We start from the raw sequence: 24,353 nt of genomic DNA on the forward strand, positions 1-24,353 counted from the left end.
TTTTTATGTATACCGCTGGACTTTTGTTCACACATAATTACCTCTAACAAAGGTACCTGCCTATGCGATTGGTAATGTCATTTATAATGCTATTTTCATTTTTTTTTTGTTGAGTAAAATCCAGCAACACCCCCAGAGTTTTTCGAATATAACACTCCACCCCTTGAGTTTTTTAAAATTTACAAAAAACCTCTTGAGGTTTAGTTTTATTGACAAAATGACCATTCATTAGTTGACTATTAGTTAATCGTTATGTATATGTAAAAAAGAAAAGAATTTTATCCATAAGAAAATGATATTTTAAAATGACAACAATTTAATAAATTAAATTGAGAAAATTGGTCAATATAATATCTTGAAAATTGACTAAGCGAATTGAAGACCTAATTGATTCATGAATTGACTGGTCTAGCTAGTCCAGTCACTTTGGATCAACCAATTGACATCAGCATAACGAAAAAATTCTATTATTTTATTGCAATTTTTTAAAAAAAATTATGAAAAAATAAAAATTACTAATACATCATAAAAATACCTAGTAATTATAATACTACAAAATGTTTGTTAGATGTAGTTTTTGTAAGAGCCAAACACATCATAAAACAAATAAAACATAGTTCAATATTTTAAAATTCAAGTAACCTATCAAACGTAGAGTTTGGAAAAAAAACACGTAAGTGAAAATTTCAAAATTCTTACTTTATAAATTAAAACTATAAAATTGAATGTTAGTTCTTTTGCGTGTATAATTTGAATACTAAGTGGATAAAGAAAACTCAAATTTATAATTGGTTGACATTTGTTTGAGACAATTAACAGATTTTTCTTGATTTTATTCAAGTTTCTATGTTATTAAATATAATATTCAACCAGACTTGGAAAACTAGCTGGAATTTGATGAACCGGTAAATCTGAGCTGATTTTTAAACCATATTTTATTTATTTTTTTAAAGACATTTTTAGACTTTAAGTCATATAATTTGTATGAAATGTATATAACAAATATTTTAGAACAAGATAATTATCTTAAGTATTCTTTCTGAATTATTAGTATTAATTATTTATTTTTCATATATTTTTAATTTTTTTTAAATAATAGTTTAATTACATTGTCATGCTCATGTCAACTGGTTGACCCAAACTATTAGTTGGGTGTTCAATTCATTTATAAGTTCAAATTTCAAAACATATTGTACTTAACTAACCAATTTTCCCTACTTAATGTACTAAATTAATGCAATTTTCTTAATTTATCTTATCAAAATTGAGCGAAAGGGTAAATTGTCATTTTATTAAGGGTTGTTTTTTTTTTTTCACTAGACTTAACGGTTGACTAAAGATCAACTAACATAAGTTTCATTTTCTCAATAATATTAAACCTTGGGGAGTTTTTTTGGTAGTTGTCGTAAACTCAGGGGGTTGAATATCATATCCAGAAAACTCAGGTGGTGTTGCTAGATTTTATCCTCATTTTTTGTCCTCACAATGTCTCACAATGTATAGGGATAACAATAATTTTGAGATCTGCGGGGTAAATCAAAATTATATGACAATATTGATTGAAAATTTTAAATGTGTAGCATTCTCAATTAAATCCATTGCAAAGGACTATTTATTTGTTAATTGATCTCCCAAAAGTGAATTAATTAAGCAAGTATAGGAAGAGCTGCTGCTGTTGTTAATGTATGTGCATAAATATATATATGTATGTATCTATGTATGTGTGTGTGTGTATTTATGGCATTGCAGGGAATGTCAAGCAACATGCCATGGCTTAAGGTAGAACAATCAGCTTATGCTTCAGCTTTATATATATACTATTAGATAAGCTCAATGTTTTGAAAGGCTCAACCGACATTTGTCTTGATGCTTAGTCTAAATTACCTGATTCTGAAAAGGCCAATGCAATAAACATTGAGGATTGTGCATTTGTATGAAAGGCACACCTTTTGCATATTTTATGTTGAGGTTTATGCATTTTGGGTATGAAAATCTCAAGTTGGATTTGGCTACTAAATTTTAACTGCATGTTTGTATGAAAGGAACATCCTAATATGAGTTGATCTTGAAAACTCATCTTCTAGAAATAATGTTAATTGTTATGCCAATATGGGAGAAATGGATGACTGTGAGTGTCCTTATTATGTACAAGGTATCAAACAAATGTACGGCCCACATTAGATATGACTTTATTGAATTGGTGCCCACTTGGACTAAGAGCAGTTGCAGTGCTGCATGCCCCTAGAGGTTGTTCTGGGAAGCATACAAGGCATCAAATGGATTACTACTTGAATTTTGTTTTCCATAGTTTGATGTATATTCGGAGCACTTGTTATTGGCCCATTTTGCACATTAAACTATCTTGCACATTTATTTAAAAATATGTGAATGAGTAACAGTGGATGGTATTTAATAGGTTGGTTGGTTGGGCCATTAATGAAATTGATGTGCAATCTTTTATTTTTCAAATGTGGTATTGTGGTTCATGCATTAGGGGAACTCTGTTTTCAGGGGAGTACTTGGCTCTGGCGGGAGACAAACTCAGTGGAGCAGAAATGGTTGCTTGTGGGCTAGCTACACATTATGCACTCAGTGAAGTTTGTTCTACTGGATAATTTTTTGGTTTAAATTAATTTTCTATATATGTTTTTCTGGGCTACAGACCAATATATTTTCCTTTTTTTTTACCTTGCAGAAGGTTCCTTTAATTGAAGAACGGTTAGGAAAATTGGTTACCGATGATCCTTCTGTAATTGAAACTTCTCTAGAACAATATGCTGACCTTGTCCTTCCAGATAAGATGAGTGCACTTCACAGGTGCGTTTTGTTTTGAGAATCTCTATTCAGAACATTAAATGCTTGACCCAGTTTAAGAAATTCCCTTCTTTTCATATCATGGGCTTATAATCCCAATCAGCAACACTATTGGAAATCGAATGTGTATAATGTAGAAATATATAGAAAGATCAGAATTAGATAATAAAATAAGAAAACTATTAAAATAATAAAAAATTTCAAAAATATTAAATAATAATTTAAAAATATGATATGTTGAAATTTTCTGTTGATAATTGTGGTAAATATATTGAAGTTATAATTAAACTATGTACTATGTTACATATGATATTAAATATCTGTACTAGTTTGTTTAATCAGTGGGAAAATATATTTCAAAGGTTGCATGTTAGGTAACTCTAGTTTCACTTGGTTTTGCAGCATGTGATTATTTGAGGGGCTGTCGGGTATTGAACTATCAAAGAGAAAACTGTATTTTCATAGTGTATATTTATGAACATGGAAGTATACTATTCTCATTTTTCGTTATCGTCATTTACTCTCTCTCTTTCTCTCTCTCTCTCTCTCTCTCTCTCTCTCTCTCTATATATATATATATATATATATTTGTTTGGTGATAACTCCATTCTAGATTATGAGTGGATGACTTTGCCTCTCAAATTAGTAATGTTTAATTAAAAAATGATGATGGTCCAAGTAACAATAAGGGTCACAGTTTAACAGTTACACCTAATGGACTCTACATTCTTTAATTTGTTTATTGCATTAGCAAAGTTGTTCAAAACTTATAGATTCACATGTTTTGATTCCAAAATCTTACATACTAATGTATTACATGATTCTTCATTCTTGTGAAAATTTAAATGGCTATATCCATGTGTCCATTACATAAACTAAACACATTGAATGTATTTTGTGTTTTTGTTGCTGAAGGAAAAATGTGATGCAGTATGACCTTCAAGATCTGCAGTGTTAATGTTTGCATGTTTAGGATTTTTTTGGCAATCGTCTAGTTTATTATTTTTAGGATTTTAGCATTTTTATAGTAGGATTTTAAGCTAATCATCTAGTGGATTATCTAGTGCCTTTATGATATAAAGATTTTACATTTATGTGTTGGTTTTTAATTTTTAGGGATTTGATATTATGATTCATTAATTAGGATTTGATATTAATTCTTATTGACTGTTTACTTTTTTAGTGTTTGGAGAAAGCTTATAAAGACTTGATATATAGCCATCATAGTTGTTAGAATCAATCGATTCATGATTCAATTCATACGATTTGTATCAATCCCAAGCCAAATCTTACTAGCGAATATAAAAACAACGTAATCATAGCCGAATCTATCGATTCACCTTGTGAATCTATCGAATTGATCCGAATCTATTGATTCACACGATTCAAAACCTATCATATCTTGACAAACTTGACTAGTTTAAAACCCAAAGTAAAAAAAAAACATTTCTTTCTTTTTTATTGCTTTTATTTTTACATGATTAGATTCTATTCCTTGTCTACATCAATTTTGTGCTTAAAAAGAAGAGAAAATAGAACTTTAGATCTTATGTTGCCTTCACAAAACATTCTTCACTTTAGCAGTGGTATAGTGTTCTATCATTGAGAAGGCGCAGAACACTCACCGGCTAAGGTGGTACTCATATTTCGCTGTGTTGTTAAGATTCAAAAGTTAGATTTTTAGTAGTTCGTTCAATTATCTTTTTTTTTAAGCTCCTTTTTTTTAATCCAAGAAAGAATATGCACGAAATATTATTATTATTTTTTAAATTGTTGATAAACAAAAAAATTTTATTTATTTATTTATTTATTTTATTGTTTCTTGATTCCTTCCTGTAAACAGCATAAAGTTCACTATTTTAATTTCTCTTACTTCTCATTTGTTTAAGGAAAGCATACACATGGTATTTTAATTCTCAAAATTTAAATGTGTTTGATCATTTTGCTTGTTGTTTGTATATCAATATATGCGTGTCATTTAGAATTGATTTTGGAAATTTGTATTGAATCTTACGATTTGATTCGATTCGATTCAATTCTCGATCCTCGATTCCCAAAATTGGAATTCCAGTTCACGATTCGAATCTCAATTAGACAACTATGATAGCCATGAGGAGCAGATTGGAATATTGAATTTATTCTCTCTTTTATTTCCTGTTTATTTTCCTATTATTTTCTTGCATCCCTCTTGTGTCTATCGATCCTGCACCAGAAGGCCTTATATTTGTTCTTGTTCCCTATTTTATTGAGGATAAATGTAGTGTAAACTAAGAAGTTCTAAAATAATGAACCATAAACAAGGAAACATATCTATATTTCATAATTTATGGCATAATCACATAATGCGCAAACATTTAATCTGAGGATAAACATACTGGATCAAAGACTAAAGACTACCTTAAACTGATTTATTTAGCAATGGAAGGATGTAGTTGTATGTTACAAGTATAATAAAGAAAAAACTTTCAAATTATGATTTTACTCGTCCACTTAACAAATTAATTGCTTCACTTAATTTAATCCTAATTTTGAGCTCCATTATTTGATAGAAAATAGTTCAAAATTTCTATCCTCAAGGTTAAAATACTGATTTTTAAAAACACAAAAAATAGCGGGAATAGCAATGTATTGGGCCATGATGGCCTGTAACAGACTGAAAGCTGTCACAATACTGTAGTAGACCATAGTAGACAGTATGAATGTGAATTGTAGCACTTCTGAGATATCATCTTTGGGCACAACAATGCTCTATGTAATGGTAGTGGTTGATTTTTAAAACCATGATTAACACCCCATTTGGGTGGAGAGTGGGCTAAAGATCAAATGATTAACAATGCTTTTGGATGGATGGGAGTGGAGAAAAAGAGGCAAGAAGCTTAGAGAGGAGAGGAGAGAAAAGAAAGTAGTTTCTCATATTTGTTTGGTTCAACAGAAGAGAAAAGTCAAACATCATTTACAATAATATATCCCATGGACCTATATTATTTTGAGTGGGAAGGGGTCAGGGACCCATTGCGTAGATAAAACCCTGTCAATGGACCAAAAAAAGAGGCTTTTTTTGAATGTCTATGGGAATTCAAGTCTTTTGTTTGAGTAGTTCCATTTCTTCCTGGTCTTGGAGAGAAACAAAGTGGCCATTGTGCTCCCCATTTGTCTTTTCTCCTCCTTATGTAAACCAGACGAGAGAACCACAGAGAAACCATTTCTTTTCTCCCACTTCTCCCCCAAAAGGACTAAAGGAGTGCAAATGGTTTCATTCTCATGGCAATGATTGCATGTCCAAAAGACTCCTTAAAGGGTAGATTGAGAGATAAGCGCATGAAATTTATAGCAGGTTCCCTTGGTGGTTTTGTTTCATAACTTTTAATAATGATAATAATTAAGTCCTTTTATAACATATGGACATTCTTCATCCTCACAACTCAATGAAACAAAAAAAATAAATAAGTTATAAAAAGTACCTCATTAACCCATGCCTACACTGTTAGTATATATAAAGTAGAAATCCAAAATATAATGCCTTGGCGTAAAGTTTCATGGCACGACATGCAATGTCCTGGATTTGTATCCATGCATGCACTTTGGGAGCTGCTGCTCAATTTACCCACATTAGCCATACAAAATGCAAAATGATCTGCAGAGAATAAGTACTTTTATAACATATGGACAGTCTTCATCCTCACGACTTCAATAATGAAACAATAAAATAAATAAGTTATAAAAAGCGCCTCATTAACCCATGCCTACACTGCTAGTATATACAAAGTAGAAATCCAAAATATAATGCCTTAGTGGAAAGTTTCATGGCACGACATGCAATGTCCTAGATTTATATCCATGCATGCAGTTTGGGACCTGCTGCTTAATTTACACGCATAAGTCATGCAAAATGATCTGCACTCATTGTAGCCGCCAATGGAAGTCCATTATAATTAAAAATTATTCCTTTCAATAATTTTCACATTGGTTGTTGTGCCAAATACAACAACAACAACCATGACAACAAACGTAAGTCTCACTAGGTGAGTTCGACTTCATGAATCCTTTTCTACCAATTCACCCAATCAAGAGCATTTTTCTTCTTCAGATTAAGGGTTATTAAATCCTTCCTCACTACCTCATTCCAAGTTATTTTAAGTCTACTCCTACCCTTTTTCATGCTATAAATAATAACTCACTCACTCCTCCTCACAGGTGCTCCACTAGCCCTACTTCTCAAATGCCCAAACCATCTAAGTTGCCCCTCCCTTATTTTGTTTTCAATTGGGGCTATACCTAAATTATTGTGTATATGCCCGTTTTTTACTTTTTCTTTTAATAACACTCATTGACCTTAACGTTCGCATTTTAGCAACTTTTACTTTTTGTACATGTTGTTTCATAGTTGCCTAGCATTCTGGACCATAAAGCATAACTGACCTTATAGTCGTCTTATAAAACTTTCCTTTTAATTTTAGGAGTATTCTATGATCACACAACACACATGATGCACTCCTCCATTTTATCCAACCTGTTTAAATTTTATGCCCTTCATCTTTAATTTCCCCTTTAGTTTGCATAATAGATCCAAAATATCTAAATCTATTAGTGCTATTAATCTCTTGATTATTAAATTTAATCTTCACTCCATTGCTACTCCTTATATTACTGAGATTACATTTCATATATTTTGTCTTATTTCTACTTATCTTAAGCCCTTTAGACTCTAATGTAGCTCGCCAAAGTTCTAGCTTAGATTCCACTCTACTCCTAATTTCATCAATCAACATGATATCATCTGCAAACAACATACACCAAGGGATCTCATTTGGATATTCCTAGTAAGTTTATCAACTATTAAAGTGAAAGGATAGACTCAAAGTAGAACCTTGATGAACACCTATTGTGATTGGAAAATCTCTAGATTCCTTCCTACAGTCCTAATGCTTGATTGTTATATCTAATTTTATTGCACCAAATAGATGGGAAAAATAATGAGTCAAAATAGAAGATGTTGAGATATGGAAGGCCACCTTCCTTCCTCACGTTGCCTTTAGTTCTTGGTATGATGTAATTTGACTTCATTAAGTCTGACCATTCTTAAAAATTGAGTGGTTTACTCCTATTTATATTTCAGTGTCCATAACCCAGTTGGGGTAGATCTAATTCATTGCATTATGTTTCACACTATGTACTTTCCAGAGGCTGTGTATGATTTGAAGTATTTGATCACATGGTTGCATTAATTTTTGGTTCTTCTGGTTCCCACAATACCTTTTGTTTTGAACTTTAGGCTCTATATGTGTTCACCTTGTAGGCCTTTACCTGAGTGGAGCTCTACATAATTACTCGTTTAGTTGACATAATGATCCTAACTAGATATGCCCTTTTTCTCTTATTTGTTTAGGATTGAAACACTTGATAAATGTTTTGGCCTTGACACAGTTGAAGAAATCATTGATGCTTTGGTAAGCTGATGTTTCTATATTTCCTCATACTTTGAAAGAGAAATCCAATTGCATATGCTTTTAAACATGTTCTCACTAAATATATTTTGTGAATATCATGAAATTTTGATGTTTATGCCATAATTAAACAAGATATTTCTCACTTCATGTAATTTTTTTAATACAACTCTAGTACAACAAAGAAAAAAGTTGCAAAATAAATAGATATAGCTAATAAGTGGATGAATAAAACTAGATATTGCAACATGGAAAATAAAAGAAGTGAAATCATGCCGTTGTGCTGCATTCTCCAGCTCAGAAAGTTTTCCTGTATCAAGAAGATAACATTCTACTTGGTTAAATCAGTAACATCAGAGGTAAGTTAAAGTTCATTTGGAGACTCATGAGCTCCCCTAAAGTCTTAAGCCTTTTAGCTTTTGAATCCTTTACTTTTGACTTCAGTAATACTCAATTTCATTTGAGATTTTAATCTTTAAAGGAGGTTTGATGCCTTGGTTTTGAAATGTCCTTGTTGAATAAGCAAGTTTATTACCAATGATGGAACTTATTAATAATAATAGTAGTAATAATGATAATAATAATAATAATTACTATTATTATTGTTATTATAATTATTATTATTATTATAATAATAAAAATTATTATTATTGTTATTAGATACTTCACAGAGGGTTATTATTATAATTTTGTTGTTAGTAGGTATTTCACAGAGGGTTTAACAGCATTTTTCAAATTTTGTTTTTATTTTTATTTTTTAGTTTATTACATATGTTGCAAAAAAAAAAAATTAGCCCTCTCCTCTTCCAAATGATAAGCTTTATTTGGGGTTGAAAGGAATTTGTTAATTTTGTTGTAGAATGCAATAAAGCAGAAATTGAAAAAAGTAGTGTAAAAAATTGTGATCATGGTTCCAACAACATATTTGCTCAGGAGATGGAGGCAGGTCGAACATGTGATGCTTGGTGCACTTCAGTACTTCAAAAATTAAAAGAAGCCTCACCATTGGGCTTGAAGGTTTCCTTGAGATCTGTGAGTCATTTCTACTTGTTTTGGTTGCTGCTGTTCTATAATATGCTTTGCATCATCATTTGATTATTGACTACGATGATTCAGATACGAGATGGTAGATTCCAAACTCTAGATCAGTGTCTGACTCGTGAGTATAGAATGTCCCTTCAAGGGATGTCTGGACAGGTTTCGATGGACTTCTGTGAGGTTTGTATAAGCTGCTTAACTTGTTAAAAGACATGTTTTTCTTGATCTGTATCATTGTTTGTTTCTACATATTCCTTGTCAGGGGGTTCGGGCACGAATGGTGGACAGGGACTTTGCTCCAAAGGTTTTAGCAATTTACATTATCCTTCTGATTCTTGGAGTTTCGATAGTATTGTTGTTATAGCTTTCGGTGATCTAATGAACAATCTTCTCATTCGTTGCGAAGAGCTCCATAGTATTTGGTTCACAAAATAGAATAGGAAAGGAATATAAAATCAGTTGTATCAAGAAAATTATCAGACAAGAACGTGTAATTCTAACGAATATAGAATAGATGAGGAATGATAACAATAACAAGAAGAAGCCATAAGTCTCACTTGGTGATGTCGGCTACATGAATCCTTTCTCGCCAATTTATCCGATCCAGAGTGTTTTCTTCTATTAAACTAAGGCCTATTAAATCCTTTTTCACTACCTCATTTTAAGTTATTTTAATCCTACCCTTACCCCTTTTAATGTCAGAAATAATAACTAACTCACTTCTTACAAGTGTTCTATTAAGCCTACATTCCAGATGTCAAAACCATCTAAGTTGCCCCTCCCTTATCTTGTTTTCAACCGGTGTTATACCTAAATTATTGTACATATGCTAATTTCTTACTTTATTTTTTAATGTTAAATCACGCATCCACATTAACATGCACAATTCAACAACTTCCATTTTTTGTACATGCTTAGTTGCTCGACATTTTGAACCATAAAGCATAGATGACCTTATAGTCATCTTATAAAACTTTCTTTTTAATTTTGAAGGTATTCTATGATCATATAACACACCCAACGCACTCTATTTTAATCAACTTGTCTTAATTTTATGTACTACATCTTCAATTTCTCCTTCATCTTACATAATAAATTCAAGATATCTAAATCTATCAATACTATTAATATCTTGATTATCCACTTTAATCTATAGATTATCCAGCTTAATCTATCAAGACAAGGAATGATCATTCTCAAATTTATCTATTCCTCTATTATTCTATACTAGTTAAAATAATCGCATACCTTTTTGTCTTGAAATAACACCAAAATTTCCTTTATAAAGCAGTAACTATTTCATTTTAATCTTATTTCATTTTGCAAATCAAATTTCAGGGTTCCTCATTACTCTGTTCATTAGCTTGTCAAAGTCTATGGCAGCAATATTAAATCTATATTTTCTGTATAATTAACTGTTTTTAATTAGTGTTATCTTGGTTTCTGAGGTGTACAGTGGGACCCTCCTAGCTTGGAACAAGTGTCCAGTGACATGGTGGATCAATATTTTTCTCCCCTGAGTGTATCTGAACCTGAACTAGAGCTACCCACGAAACAGCGGGAAGCATTTTTGTAGTTGGGGATGAAAATGTATAATGTATTCTGTGTTCTTGGAGGTCCGAGAAAGGAAAAATGCAAATGGAGAGAAATTTCTTTTTGCTATGGTGAAAGTGGGTTTTGAGTTTACAAAACATTTTGCAGATTTGTAGTCTTCCAAAAAAGTTATAATCACGTTGGGTCGAGTTTTTACATGTTCAGACTCGACTTATTTAATAAACAAGCTTTAGCATGGAGTTTTGAGTTTGATTCATTAATCAAACGAGTTGAGATCAAATGTATTTATGTTGCGTTTGAAAGTATGGATTTTGAACTTGAATTTGATTTGGATGAATTTGAACAAATTTTAATATAATTTTATGTTACGTTTTCTAAATTCAATACAAATTGAAAGGTTATCCAAGCATAGAGTTATAGAAAATGTGTGAAAGAATGACACTTTAAAATGAATCTTAAATTCTTAAACTGGAATTACAATTGATCTCTCCATGAGACAAAATTTCAGCGTTATGCTGTATGATTCATGAACCTATTAAACAAGTTCCTTTGAGCTTATAAGCGAGCAGCCTGCAGGTTTATAAAATGAACAAACTCTTTAAATGGGCAAGCCAAGTATTTTAACTTGAACGTAGCTTGTTTATCTCAATCTAAGCTTAAAATTTGCTAAAAAGTCTGTTAATAGCTTGATTTTTTTCACTACACTTACTTCGATATCTTTGGTGCTATTTATTTTGTTCTAATATTCTTCCCATTATTTAGTTAGTGCGATTGAAAATCAGCAAATTGATCAAATCTAGAACTATCGAGGACTTTTAAAAATTTTGAAATTGATCAGAAATTGGCTGCACTTCATATCCCAAGACCACGAGAATCTTGAAATAGTCCGACATTTCAAATCGCACTAAGAAAAGAAGTATGCATTCTGCTTTCCAAGCCAGTTTGTCCAGGTAAAAAATGACACAAGAAAACCCTGTAAAGATATAAATTATGGCAGCGTAAAACAGGTGACTAGTTACAGATATCTATATATATAGTCCGCTCTCACACAATGGATATCCCTGGCAGCCTTCCGTCCCCAGTCCCCCTTCTGCTTCTCTATTTCTTCCTCTTTTCCTCAAGAAAAAGAATTACATAAATGTAGACTAAGAAAAAAGAAAACAAAATTTATTTGAGCACAATGAGCAGAAAACTCACTCCCAAATCTCAATAAAAGTGCCAGGGAAAAAAACAAATGGTGCATGGGCTCTCCCAAAGAATACGATGGCACAACTCCAATGCGAAACCAAATTATTCGACCCCCTTGCTAGCCTTGTAAGTGTTAACCAGTTGCATCTGCAAATCTTGAGGAACCGGTGAATGCTCTTTGTATTCCATTGTGAATTCACCTTTTCCCTGTATGGAAGAAGGATCAACTAGATGCATCTAAATATATTGCTGAACGAGTATCACAATAAATAAAACATTTTGCAACAATAAAATGATTTGCTTACCTGTGTCATTGAACGAAGAGATGTGGAATATCCGAACATATTGTTCAGGGGCACCTGAAAAGCCATAAAATGATTCTTAAGAAGCTCAGTATATATAAGAGACCGTTTTCAAACATAAATGCTGTCAAATTAAACTAGGCAGACTAATTTCCAAATTTTGGTAATTTAATGTAGTCCATCAAGCAATTCAACATGGGCTGAATGTGAACACAGGCAAGAAGGAAGATGCATGTGAGATGACAAACCTTATTTGAATTGAATACAAACATAAGAATGATCAATCATCAATTGATAAACAGAACGCAATGATCCAGAAAAGTTGAGGTATCAACTTAAACGCCTGAAGATTTTTATTTATTTTCATGTGCTTAAAGCAAATACCAAGGGCACTGAGAGAATGCAACCTAAGTACAGAAGTAGAAGTTACAACAAAACAGTGCCAACAATATGGCAGCAGCTTGTTGAACCCAAAGAAGTAAAAACAAAAAACAAAAACAAAAACAAAAAAAATACAAGAGAACAAAAAAAATACAAAAAAATGATCATGTAACCTTTACAGCAATCCACTTGCCTATAATCCAAATCCAAAAAATGGTCAGGGGAATCAGCTCAATAATTTTCTTCATTTGTCTGTTTGAAATTTGAATTCCCCTCCAAGCCCACAATTCTCCCAGGACAAAATGTGTTGCAACCCATTGAACACCCATCATATATCGCACACTTCTCATACGCTTCTCACTGCTCTCATCACAACCAACAAGCAGATGGTACACAACCTCCTGCCCCACTTTTACATAGGTAGCACCTATTAACCAGCATGATTCCCCTTCTTGTAGCAAAAAAAAAAAAAGGCTTCAGTGTGAGCATTTGTTTTTCCATATAGCTAGGGGTGTACAAAAAACTATGAAAAACTGAAAACCGGGCTGGTTATGATTTTTAGTTTCAGCTTTTTTGTATTCTTTAAAATCAGTTTTCTGTTTGGTTCCGGTTGTACAAGCAAACTGAACTGAAAAATCGAATTACAATTTTATTCTTTATATTTTAAATATTATGTATTTTATATCTAAATGACAATTTTTTTAATTTCAAAAATATATGTATGTTAATGATCTAACTGAAAAAAGGAATTCCATTCAACTTTGTGATAAGAGGGATGGAAGCATTTCTAGAAGAGGAAAAGGGCCAACCCTTGCTCCAAAAATGATGTGGATGAGAAAAACCCCTTCAAATATGTTTTCTCAATTCTCAGTGAGTCAGCATGCAAAAGTACCGCACTGCCACCCCCACTGCCATGCTGTCACTGTCTGTCAGGAGCAAGCACTTCCTTGTGAGTTGTTGTCCCACACTAAATATATTCTAGACGGGGGACCCCACTGCCATGCTGTCACTGTCTGTCAGGAGCAAGCACTTCCTTGTGAGTTGTTGTCCCACACTAAATATATTCTAGACGGGGGGCCCCTCTCCCTCATTAAAAAACCCGCCCAGCCAAAGTTTTCCTCCAAAACCACGAGTCTTTGCCAACTTTGTGATGGGTCTGATGGCACTTGGGCCTATTCATTTTTGTTCCTTTATCATGGCTTCTAGATCGTTACAGTTGTCATGTGGACCTAAGTTATAAAATATTTTAACCCAAGTGGTAAAAACCAAACCAAACCAATAAATCAATCTACAATTTGTAATTACACCATCAGTTTTCAGTTTTGTAAAACTACGAACTGATGAGTTTCATTCGGTGTTTGTTGTGGACAAACCCGAACCGAATTGAACTGATTAAACCCCATACATAGTGCTTTGCATGGAAAAGCACTCACCTCTCCTTAATCACCTCTATCAGTGACCAGGAAAATGATTTTGACACTAAACCAGCCACTCTTTGAATGCATCCGAGTCAAAAGAATCACACTACTAATTCAGAAAACCCACTTCAAACCCTCCCCTCATAATTTCTAGAAGACCTCAAATTACCCATTTCCTAGTAGTGAGAGCATTTGTCGTCTGTATAGCCACGTATGGAAAAGAACTCTCCTCGATAACCTCTATCAATGACCTATAAAATGGTTTTCGTATTAAACCAGCCACTCTTTGAGCTCATTTGTGTCAAAAAAAACAAAACAAAAAAAGAACTACTAATTCAAAAAGACTCCTCCACAAATCCTCCCCCTTCCTAATTTCTAGAAGACTTTAAACTACCCATTCCCTCAAGACTTTAGTGAGAGTGTTTGTCTTCCATACAGCTGTGCATGGAAAAGCATTCCTCTCTCCTTAATCACCCATATCTGACCTGGGAGATTTTAACACAAAAACCTAAACCCTAAAACCAGCCACTCGTTGAACTCATTCATGCAAAAAGAAAAACATTACTAATTGAAAAGAACCCCTCTTCCAACCCTTCTCTCATAATTTCAAGAAAACATTAAATTACCTATTTCCCTCTAAACCCACTTTTTGTTCTAGCCACACTTCAATCTAAATTTATGACACCTCCAGAAGCCCTTAACCTCAATCCCATCCCAGCCTAGAGATCTTAAACTTCATTACTCTTATCATCCAACTCAGCCTCCGGATAATTAGGAGTTGGTTAAAAACTCTATCCTTTACAAGCACTTCCCTCCATTTGCACCTCTTAATATCATCATTACTTGAAAACACAAGTGATCCTTTATCTATGGACGATAAACTACCACATTCCACCCAACTTTGTCCATCAGTAAAACACAATCACAATCGAACCCACTGTCAATATCACTATCTTCATCCGACACATCACCCCATTTTTTAACCCAACATTTTCTTCACCCTTGTAAATTTAAAAATCTAAATGGCTGAACTGCTTATGACAAGAAGCTCAAACTTCACCAGCATAAACCTCTTATCGTCGTTCCTCTGTGTTTTAAGTACATAATAAATTGGAAGACCTATAATCATAATGATTGTTCTCTGCCTCTATGATTATAATATATGTCAAGTACATTTAGTGACCATAATACCCTGTTGGGGATGTGGCTCACATTTTGAGTGGAATGCATGTACCGGGGGAAAGCACTGTGAAGCGAGGAACAAAGAGAGAAGGATGCAAGGGTTAAACCGTTGACGGTTTGGGTGTAATCGTCGACGGTTTTAGGTAGTGCTGCAGGGAATTCTTCTCGACTTCAAATTGTCGACGGGTACGCTCTCGAACATCATAGATTTTCGAATCGGAGATCAATAGATTGGGAGTTTTTGGAGAATTTTCCTCTGAGGGATCGCTATAGAAGTGTTTTAGATATAGTAGAAGTCTTTTGTATGCATATGATTTGTATTTAATCATATTATGTAACCCTAGTTTGATAAGCTTGGTGCAAGCTTCATTGTGATAGTGAAAAACAGCCGCTGCTCCTGTGGACATGGGCAAATTGCCGAACCATGTAAATTCTTGTGTCTTTGATTTATTAGCTTTCCTTATTCTCATTGTTGAGTGATTGCTTCTTTAGTATAGTTCATCATTGAGTGCTTGCCTTGCTTGTTTTATTGATTGTTTAGTGAGTTTGTGTGAGACCTTCCGCTACGCACACTCAGGAACAACAATTGGTATCATAGTGCCAATTGATTACAGCAATTGGTGTCAGAGCTATTGGTTTGCAATGACTGGGATTTTTTCTGCAAGGTTCGAGGATGGTAAGTTGGATAGAACGGGGAACTTTGGACTTTGGCAGAAGAGGGTGAAGGAGTGGTGTAGCAAAGGATGGTGAAGGGTCTATACAGAAAGAAGCCAGAAGGCATGGACGACATGAATTGGAAAGAGTTGGAAGCGAGAGTTGTGCCCACTATTAGGTTATGTTTGGCTGATGATGTGTTGTATCACGTCATGAAAGAGGAATCGCCGACAGAGGTTTGATTGAAACTGGAGCGCCAGTACATGTCCAAGTCATTGACGAACAAGTTGTATTTTAAGAAAACATTATATTGGCTTAAGATGACAGAGGGTTTGGACTTAACTTATCACATCAACACATTTAATCAGATCATTAGTAATCTGGGGTGAGTTGATGTGAAGTTCGAGGAAGAGGTTAAAACGTTGATGCTGCTGAATTCCCTACTTACAAAGCAAAGGATAATCAGGATCATGGAAGAGGCAAGTCCTAGCCCGGATCGAGTGATAATAAAATTCAATCGCTGTTTAGGAGGAAGGACGTTCGCTGTTTTAAGTGCAGGAAAATAGGGCACATAAAACCAGAATGTCCGAAGTGGGAGAAGGGGAAAACAAAAACTCAAGAGGGTTTGTTAAAATCTGCTAATGTAATGGAAGAAGGAGACTCAAGGAGCAGTGATTGTGAGATGCTTTCTGTTTGGTCAGGTTCAGAACGCTCCACGGATTCTTGGATCCTAGACTTGTGATGTTCTTTTCACATGACGCCCAACAAAGTCTGGTTCACCACTTATAGATTGGTGAGTTCTGGTAGGAAATAATGTAGTCTGCAAAGTTATCGAAATGGGGGATATCAGGATCAAGATGTATGATGGTGTGGTAAGGACATCATGTGGTGTAAGACATGTACTTGATCTATGAAAGAATGTGATATCATTGGACACTTTGGATTGTAGGGGGTATAGTTACAAGTCTGAAGGTGGGGCAATGAAGGTGTGTGAAGGCATCTTTATGGTGATGAAGGGATATAGGATAGCAGGGAATCTCTATACACTGCAGGGTAACACAGTTGTAGGTGGAGCTACAATTGAGAATTCTGAGTCAGATAAATACCGTTTTGTGTAACAAAACCACACACAAAATAAAGGGCATTCTTAACTACATTGTTTTGGATATTTAGGGATCGATGAGGGTAGCATCAAGGGTTGGACATGAGTATTTCATGAGGATATCACGAAAGGTTTGTGGGTATCTCATGCGGCAGAAGTTGGAGATGTTTGCCAGGTGTAACTTGTGGCTGAGGTGGAGTACCAAATCGGGAGAGAGTTCCTCAAATAAGATATTGGAGCTAAGTACGCTAGTGTTCAAGGCATTTTATGAGCATGGCATGGTGTATGTAGGGCTTGCAAGAAACTTTTTGGTAAAGTCAGCGAGTATGACGGGTTTCTCAATTAATCTATCGCCAAAGGTATCACTATATGGGAGAGTTGCAGGAGAGGCTTAGATAGGTTATGCGGTAGACTTCTCTAATTTGAGAGAGTTTGGAGGTCTAGCCATGCACGTTTCTAGTGAGATGGGATTTAAGTTTGGTGTGATATCCAGACGGTACATTTTTCTAGGGTATAAGAAAGATGGGTTCAAGCTAGGTAATCCAATGGCAAACAGAGTGACGATTGGTGGAGACATGGTTTTAGGTGTTAAAGTCATAGGATAACGTACTCGGGTAGATGAATAGAAACAGGAGCCAAAAAGCTGCAGCAGCAATGAACATGACGTGCAAGTGGAGTTGGAGATTTAGGGCAACAGTGCAGGGAGTTATAACTCAGCAGACTTGTAGTATCATAGTATAAATTGGAGCAGAAAGGAGATTGTGATGCAAGTGGAATTACAAACTCAGGGCAGAGATGACATTGGTCATGATGTAGGGAGTTTCAGCACAGGAGACCAGCGGAATCACAATGGGCTCAGAGGCACAATTAGGCCACCGCCCAGGCATAAATCTTATGATCTGATGTCTTATGCATCCATTACTATCAGGAAGGATCCTACTACCTTTCAAGAGGCAGTGCACGGCCAAGAGAAGCCAATTGTATAAGAATCAGACGTGGGGGTTGGTGGAGCTCCCAGAGGGGGAGAGGGAGATAGGATGTAAGCGAACAATTATCCTATTGTTTTATGCGAGTGACAAGCTAATTGCTAGGAAGGTTCCGACTGAGGTAAATCAATCGGAGATTCTGTTGAGAAAGGAAGTTGACATGAAGATTTTGGGTGCTGCCAAGAGGACTCTTGGGTTTGAGATTTGCAAGGATAAAATTGTAGGGAGATTGAGATTATCTTAGGTTGGCTGTGTAGACAAAACTACAGAGAGATTGTGGTTATCTCAGCATGGTCTTGTGGATCAGGTGTTGGAGAGGTTTAGCATAATTAATGTTAAACCGGTCACCGGTACATTGTTGGCGAATCAAAGTAAATAGTCTACCACTCAGTACTCAAAGACGGACGGTGATGTTCGGGACGTGTCAAAGGTTTCCTACGCCACTGCAATGGGGTACTTCACAGAGTGATCCGTTAGTTGTGAGATTCGTGGATGGAGATTACACAGGAGACTTGGTTGACAGGAGGCCTACAACAGGGTGTGTTGTGAGAAGGCCTAATTGTTGGAAGTCCAGGGTACAGTCTCAGGTCGCACTGGTTACAACTGCATTGAAGTTCTTGACAGTGGCTAAGGTTGTTAAGGTAGCATTGTGGTTTAAAGATCGTTCAAGGAGTTGGGTGTTCAGCTAGGTGGAGTTCCTGTTACGACGGACAAGTTCAAGTGTCGCTTGGACTTGGCTTACGTCTCCATGTGTTAGACGGGGAGCCGTTCCAATCTACTAGCCCGAGTGGAGTAGCGGAGTTATGCTTTCGGATTTCTTATAAGTGATGAATATTCGCCAAGGTGGAGATTGTTGGGGATATGGCTCATATTTTGAGTGGAACGCATGCTTCGGGGGAAAGCATCGTGAAGCGAGGAATAAAGAGAGAAGGATGCAGGAGGTAAACCGTCGACGGTTTGGGTGTAACCATCAACGGTTTCAGGCAATGCTGCAGGGAATTCTTCTCGGCTTCATACCGTCAACGGTTATGCTCGCGGACGTCACGGATTTTCGAATCGGAGATCAATAGATTGGGAGTTTTTGGAGGATTTTCCTCCGGGGATCGCTACAGAAGTGTTTTAGATATAGTAGAAGTCTTTTGTACGCATATGATTAGTATTTAATCATATTATGTAACACTAGTTTGATAAGCTTGGTGTAAGCTTTATTGTGATGGTGAAAAACAGACGCTGCTCTAGTGGACGTAGGCAAATTGCCGAACCATGTAAATTCTTGTGTCTTTGATTTGTTTGCTTTCCTTAGTCCCATTGTTGAGTGATTGCTTCTTTAGTATAGTTCATCATTGAGTGTTTGCCTTGCTTGTTCCATTGATTGTTTAGTGAGTTTGTGTGAGGTCTTCCACTGCGCACACTCGGGAACAACATTTGGTATCAGAGCGCCAATTGGTTACAACAATACCCATACTAGCTACACCTACTAAATAGCAACAATACATAGAAATAATGCAAAATGACTAGCAACCATTAATACTACCCCTCAAGGCATAGATATCATATAGTCCCAGCTTGTCCCAAATAAACTTAACAGGAGCACTCCTAAAGGCTTTGGTGAATAAATCAGCAAGTTGGAACATGGTTTTAAATAGCGATGGCGGGATTGTAGTGTAATTGTAACAATTGTAGTTGGAAGCAGGAATAGCGGATGACGCATAAGGAAATAGGAGTAATAATTGTGAATTTTTTTTCCAAACACTCACAATCTTATGTGTATTGGTTAATTCACATGTTTTAAGCTCTTAACCCTTAAAAGAGTTGATGAAAAGGAAGTTAGTTTAACGAAAGAGTTGATGAATGTCCATAAGGAGGAATGGGCGAAATATGGATGCTTGATAATGTCTTATGGTTGGAGGGATTCAGTTGCCAATAAGGACATAATAAACTTCTAAGTGAATTCTCCAAAGGGATCGGAGTTCATCAAGTCTATTGATGCTTCCAATATTTGTCAAGAATGCTGATAGAACGTATAGATTACTTGATGAGAATCAAATGTGATTCAAATAGTGACTAATAATGCCTCAAATTATGTTGCAGCAGGTAAGAACTTATTCCTAAAACTATATTCTATAAGGTATATATTATTTATATATGTTAATGACTTAACTACTTGATTTTTGAACAGGAAGATTGTTGGAAGCAAAGAGTTAACATTGGAGATTGTGCTGCCCCTTGCCTTGATTTGATATTGGAGGATATTTGGAAGACGCCTACAATTCATACAACTTTGAAAATGGCAATATTTTTGAATGGTTATATTTGTAACCGTGTTGGTGTGGTGAACTCAATGAGGCAATTCACAGGAGGAAAAGAGTTACTAGGGCCTGCAGTTACAAGATTCGCAATGGTCTTCATCACTCTTTGTTCAATACACCTTCAAGAGAACAACTTGAGGAAGGTGTTTACTTTTGAGGATTAGAATACTAGTAAATGGGTGAAGGAGGCAATTAGCAAAAGAGCAGTTAGTATTGATGCCTAACTTTTGGAGTACCATTTTTTGTGCTCTTAAATTGACAGGCCTACTTGTCTGCGACTCGTTTGGTTGATGGGGAAAAGAAGCCTACAATGGGATATATTTATAAAGCTAAGAGTAGAGCTAAGTGAGCATAGCTGAGCCTTTCATGAAAGAGAGGATAAATTCAAGGAAGCATTTGAAATATTATTGATCTGAGGTGGGGATGCCAGCTTCATCAACCTTTGCATGCAGCTACAAACCACTTGAACCCAGAATTTTATTATTCAAACCCCTACATTTTGCAAGATGAAGAAATCATGTTGGGTTTGTACAAATGCATTGCAAGGTTGGTGCCATCTGCTGAATTACAAGATAAAATTTCCAATGAGTTGGAAAGTTACAGTATTGCTGGTGGCCTTTTGGAATTGATATGACTGAGAAAAAGGAAGAAAAAAGCACCGGGTAAAATGGCTTTTACCTACTTTGGTTTTACATTTCGCTAACTTAGTCTTATGTGCATTTTTACTTCTTTTTTCTCTTTAAAATTATTTTAGCTAGTTTGCTAGTAGGAATTCATTTGAAATTTATTTAATAACAGTGCAATAGTGGATGTCATTTGGATCATCAGCTCCAAACTTGCAAAAGTTGGCTGTGAAAATTCTTAGCCTTGCATGTGGTGCTACCAGCTGCAAAATAAATTGGAGCATATTCCAACATTTAAGTCATTAGGACATCTTGGATTAAAGAACTTACTACTTCTTAGAATCATCATTTACTACATTACTTTAAACTTCTTGTAGCATTATAGAAAAAGGAGAAATAGGCTAGCCCAGCAATGCTGGAATTATTTGGTGTTTGTGAAATATAATCAAACTTTGAAGTGTAGATACAACAAGCGTGATACCATTGATCCCAAGGACATTGATGATAGTAATGAACAGTTGATTGGTAGGATGGATAGTGATTCCAATGAGGATGATGAACGAGTGTTTGAAGATGATCATTTGAAATGGGTTTTTTGTTGCCAAAGCTGCCAGAGTAAATGAACCCCCACATTGCACTAGGTAAAGAATAAGTGTGTATGTGTCATCATCTTCTAGACGAAGAGCTTCATCGCTGCTAGGAGCAGGGCTACAGTATTGAAACCTGTAGATGAAGGATGCGATCCAAGTGTATAATGCAGAATATGCTGAAGAGGAAGAAGATGTTGGAGAAGAAAATTCTAATGATGAAGAAGATGATAATGATATCTTAGCAAACCTAGATGATGATGACTGAGGAGGATTTTTGGGTCCTAGACTTTGGAATTTTTATTTTACTCTTTTCTTTTGATATTTAACTATGTTGTCGATACTTTTGTGCCTTAGGCTAGGCAATTTCATTTCCTTTGTGGTTTGAAGCTTGAACTCTTGTGTGCTTATGTCGTACTATCCTTGTTCGCATGAAACTTGGTGCTTGGTGGTCTTAATTTCTATGCATTTATGTTCTAGTATTGGATATTTTTGGTATTTTAAACTTTAGCAGTACAGCTCGTCTGTTCGTAGATCAATTACAAATAAAATAGGGCATTGTACACAAAATGTGTTCATACTTGATACTATTTTTGTACCCTTTGCGCCTCGGTGCCCCTTGCGCCTTTGACTACTATGTAAGGACTCCAAGTACCCTTTGTGCCTTTGTGCGCCTTGCGCCTTGCACCTTCGACAGTTTTTAAGCCTCCTTTTTTGTAGCATATCATTTGTGATGATCTTGTTAAGAATCAAAGTCCAAATGAAGGCCTGGATTTTAAAAGGAATCTTTGGGCCTGTTTGGTATCATTGTTGTTTCTGTTTCTACAGAATGAAAAAAAAAATTATAAAAGCGCGTTTGTTTATATTGTCAGTTTTTTGTCTCTATTGTCGATTTATGCTATTTGCGAAAAAACTGAAAACAAGATTTTATGGTTTTCAGTTCTTTTGATAACATGTTTCTAGAAATTTTAATGTCTAGAAATAGCTCTTTGGAATTAAATAAATCATTTTATACACTTTTAAATTAAAATTAAAATAAAATGATCAAACGAATGCAAATATAATTGAAATAATAATATTCATAAATTTCAAAAAAATAATAAAAAAATCCAATTACAAAATATCTCTACTATTTTCAATTGTTATGAACAATAAAATTTTTTATTGTAAAGTAAATTTTGTACGTATAACAATTAAGTAAATTAATTATAATAATTTTTATTTTTATTATAGTATTTTTTTTAATGTGTATTATTTTGCAATTTTATTATTTTAATCATATTGTTATAATATTATTTGATTTAAAGACAAAAATGAGCATTTTTTTAATTAAGTTTTGAATTTATTTGAGTTTTATAAATATTAACCAAATAGGTTGCTTGTTTCTGGTTTTTAGTTTCTATTTCTAGTTTTTTATTTTTGTTTCTCTAATTTTGATAGTGATACCAAACGGTCTCTTTGCTTTTCAAACAACTTTGTGTATCCAAATGAAGGCCCAGATTTTAAAAGGAATCTTTGCTTTTCAAACCTTTGTGTAAGAGGAAAGGGCTAGGATATGTGGATTTTATGAAATTGGTAAAGGAAGACTTTGAAGGGAAAGACCCTAGAGTGACCCCAATCCAAAGCCTTGAGGACCTACAAATTTGGCACGAAAGATCCAACATACAATAGAAGGGCTAACTCACCAACATCTCTTTTTATTGAGACTTCTAAAGAAATGAAAATCTCAAGAAAGAGAGTTCCCCTCTTAAAAGTTGAAAAAAAGAAGAAGTTGAAATTGGGGCATTGAGAACAGCAGAAAGTCTATACAGATGCAGCACCAACAGCTCCAATGAAGACTCACCAACCCAAAGTCCTCCCAGAATTGAATTTTATCCCCAATACTTGATTTAAAACAAGTGAAGAAAAAGAAAAGACTAGCAACCTGGAAAAAAAAACTCCTAAGGACTTGCATGGACGGCATTACTACTCCTTTTGGAATCCCATCTATTCTTATGTATTCCATATTTACTCTTTATTACCTTGTGCCATAGGGAATTAGAATCTGAGAGAAACAGCCAAAACCATTCCCCTAATCAGGATATGTTCTTAGAAACCACATTACCAAGCCCCAAACCCCTCCTCTTATTTAGGCCTTTTAACAAAATCCCAACTAACTAAACGATCTCTCTTTATTCTCACCAATACCCACCACAGGAAATCTCTCATAATCTTCTCCAGCTTCCCAGCACCCTAGAGGGGTTTTTGAGAAGGGATAGAAAATAAGTAGGAATATTAACTAAAGCGACAGAAATGAGAGTTATTCTACTCCTTAGCAAAAGACAAGCCCTCTTCCACCCCTCTAAACTTTTCCCCGTTCTCTCAATTGCCATTTCCCAAAAGACATCTGATAAAGGGTTACCTCCTAAAGGAAGACCAAGATAAGACCAAGTCCATGACAAACACTCACAACCTGCTAAAAATCTAAAATCTCAAGCTCCCTACTACTCAAATTAATACCAGCTATACCACTCTTAGACAAATTTATCTTCGGCCCCAAGCTCTTCTCAAAGATCCTAAGCAAAGTTAGAACCTTAAAGAATTTCACAGCATTATTTTCAAGGAACAAGGTAGCATCATCCACAAACTATTGATGAGATGCGTCCACCCAATCCCCTCCTTTCCTTTCCTTCATATTTTTCTTTCCTTAACCTAATGTTTTCCAAGTTCCCAATAGGGACTAAAGGTTTTGTTCAAACTTCAAAACGCCGGATAGCAGTCCATGTTCCACT

The 24,353-nt window shown here is 34.9% G+C and overlaps 2 protein-coding genes across 2 annotated transcripts in view; one reads left to right on the forward strand and one right to left on the reverse strand.

Annotated features, from left to right (window-relative positions):
* Nucleotides 1-11,087, forward strand: part of LOC131165986 (3-hydroxyisobutyryl-CoA hydrolase-like protein 1, mitochondrial) — a 46,744-nt gene extending 35,657 nt beyond the window's left edge. Inside the window, exons 8-14 of the mRNA XM_058124189.1 lie at nt 2,512-2,597; nt 2,696-2,817; nt 8,201-8,261; nt 9,192-9,290; nt 9,375-9,476; nt 9,559-9,600; nt 10,753-11,087. Of these exons, the coding sequence (XP_057980172.1) occupies nt 2,512-2,597; nt 2,696-2,817; nt 8,201-8,261; nt 9,192-9,290; nt 9,375-9,476; nt 9,559-9,600; nt 10,753-10,872 (632 nt within the window). The 3' untranslated portion in view covers nt 10,873-11,087. The remainder of the gene's footprint in view (nt 1-2,511; nt 2,598-2,695; nt 2,818-8,200; nt 8,262-9,191; nt 9,291-9,374; nt 9,477-9,558; nt 9,601-10,752) is intronic.
* A 721-nt stretch (nt 11,088-11,808) lies between these two features.
* Nucleotides 11,809-24,353, reverse strand: part of LOC131165987 (elongation factor G-1, mitochondrial-like) — a 28,363-nt gene continuing 15,818 nt past the window's right edge. The window contains exons 19-20 of the mRNA XM_058124190.1: nt 12,344-12,397; nt 11,809-12,245 (exon numbers count right to left, since the gene is read on the reverse strand). Of these exons, the coding sequence (XP_057980173.1) occupies nt 12,141-12,245; nt 12,344-12,397 (159 nt within the window). The 3' untranslated portion in view covers nt 11,809-12,140. The remainder of the gene's footprint in view (nt 12,246-12,343; nt 12,398-24,353) is intronic.

Source organism: Malania oleifera, chromosome 10, assembly GCF_029873635.1.
Source record: "Malania oleifera isolate guangnan ecotype guangnan chromosome 10, ASM2987363v1, whole genome shotgun sequence".
NCBI classification, from domain to species: Eukaryota; Viridiplantae; Streptophyta; class Magnoliopsida; order Santalales; family Ximeniaceae; genus Malania; species Malania oleifera.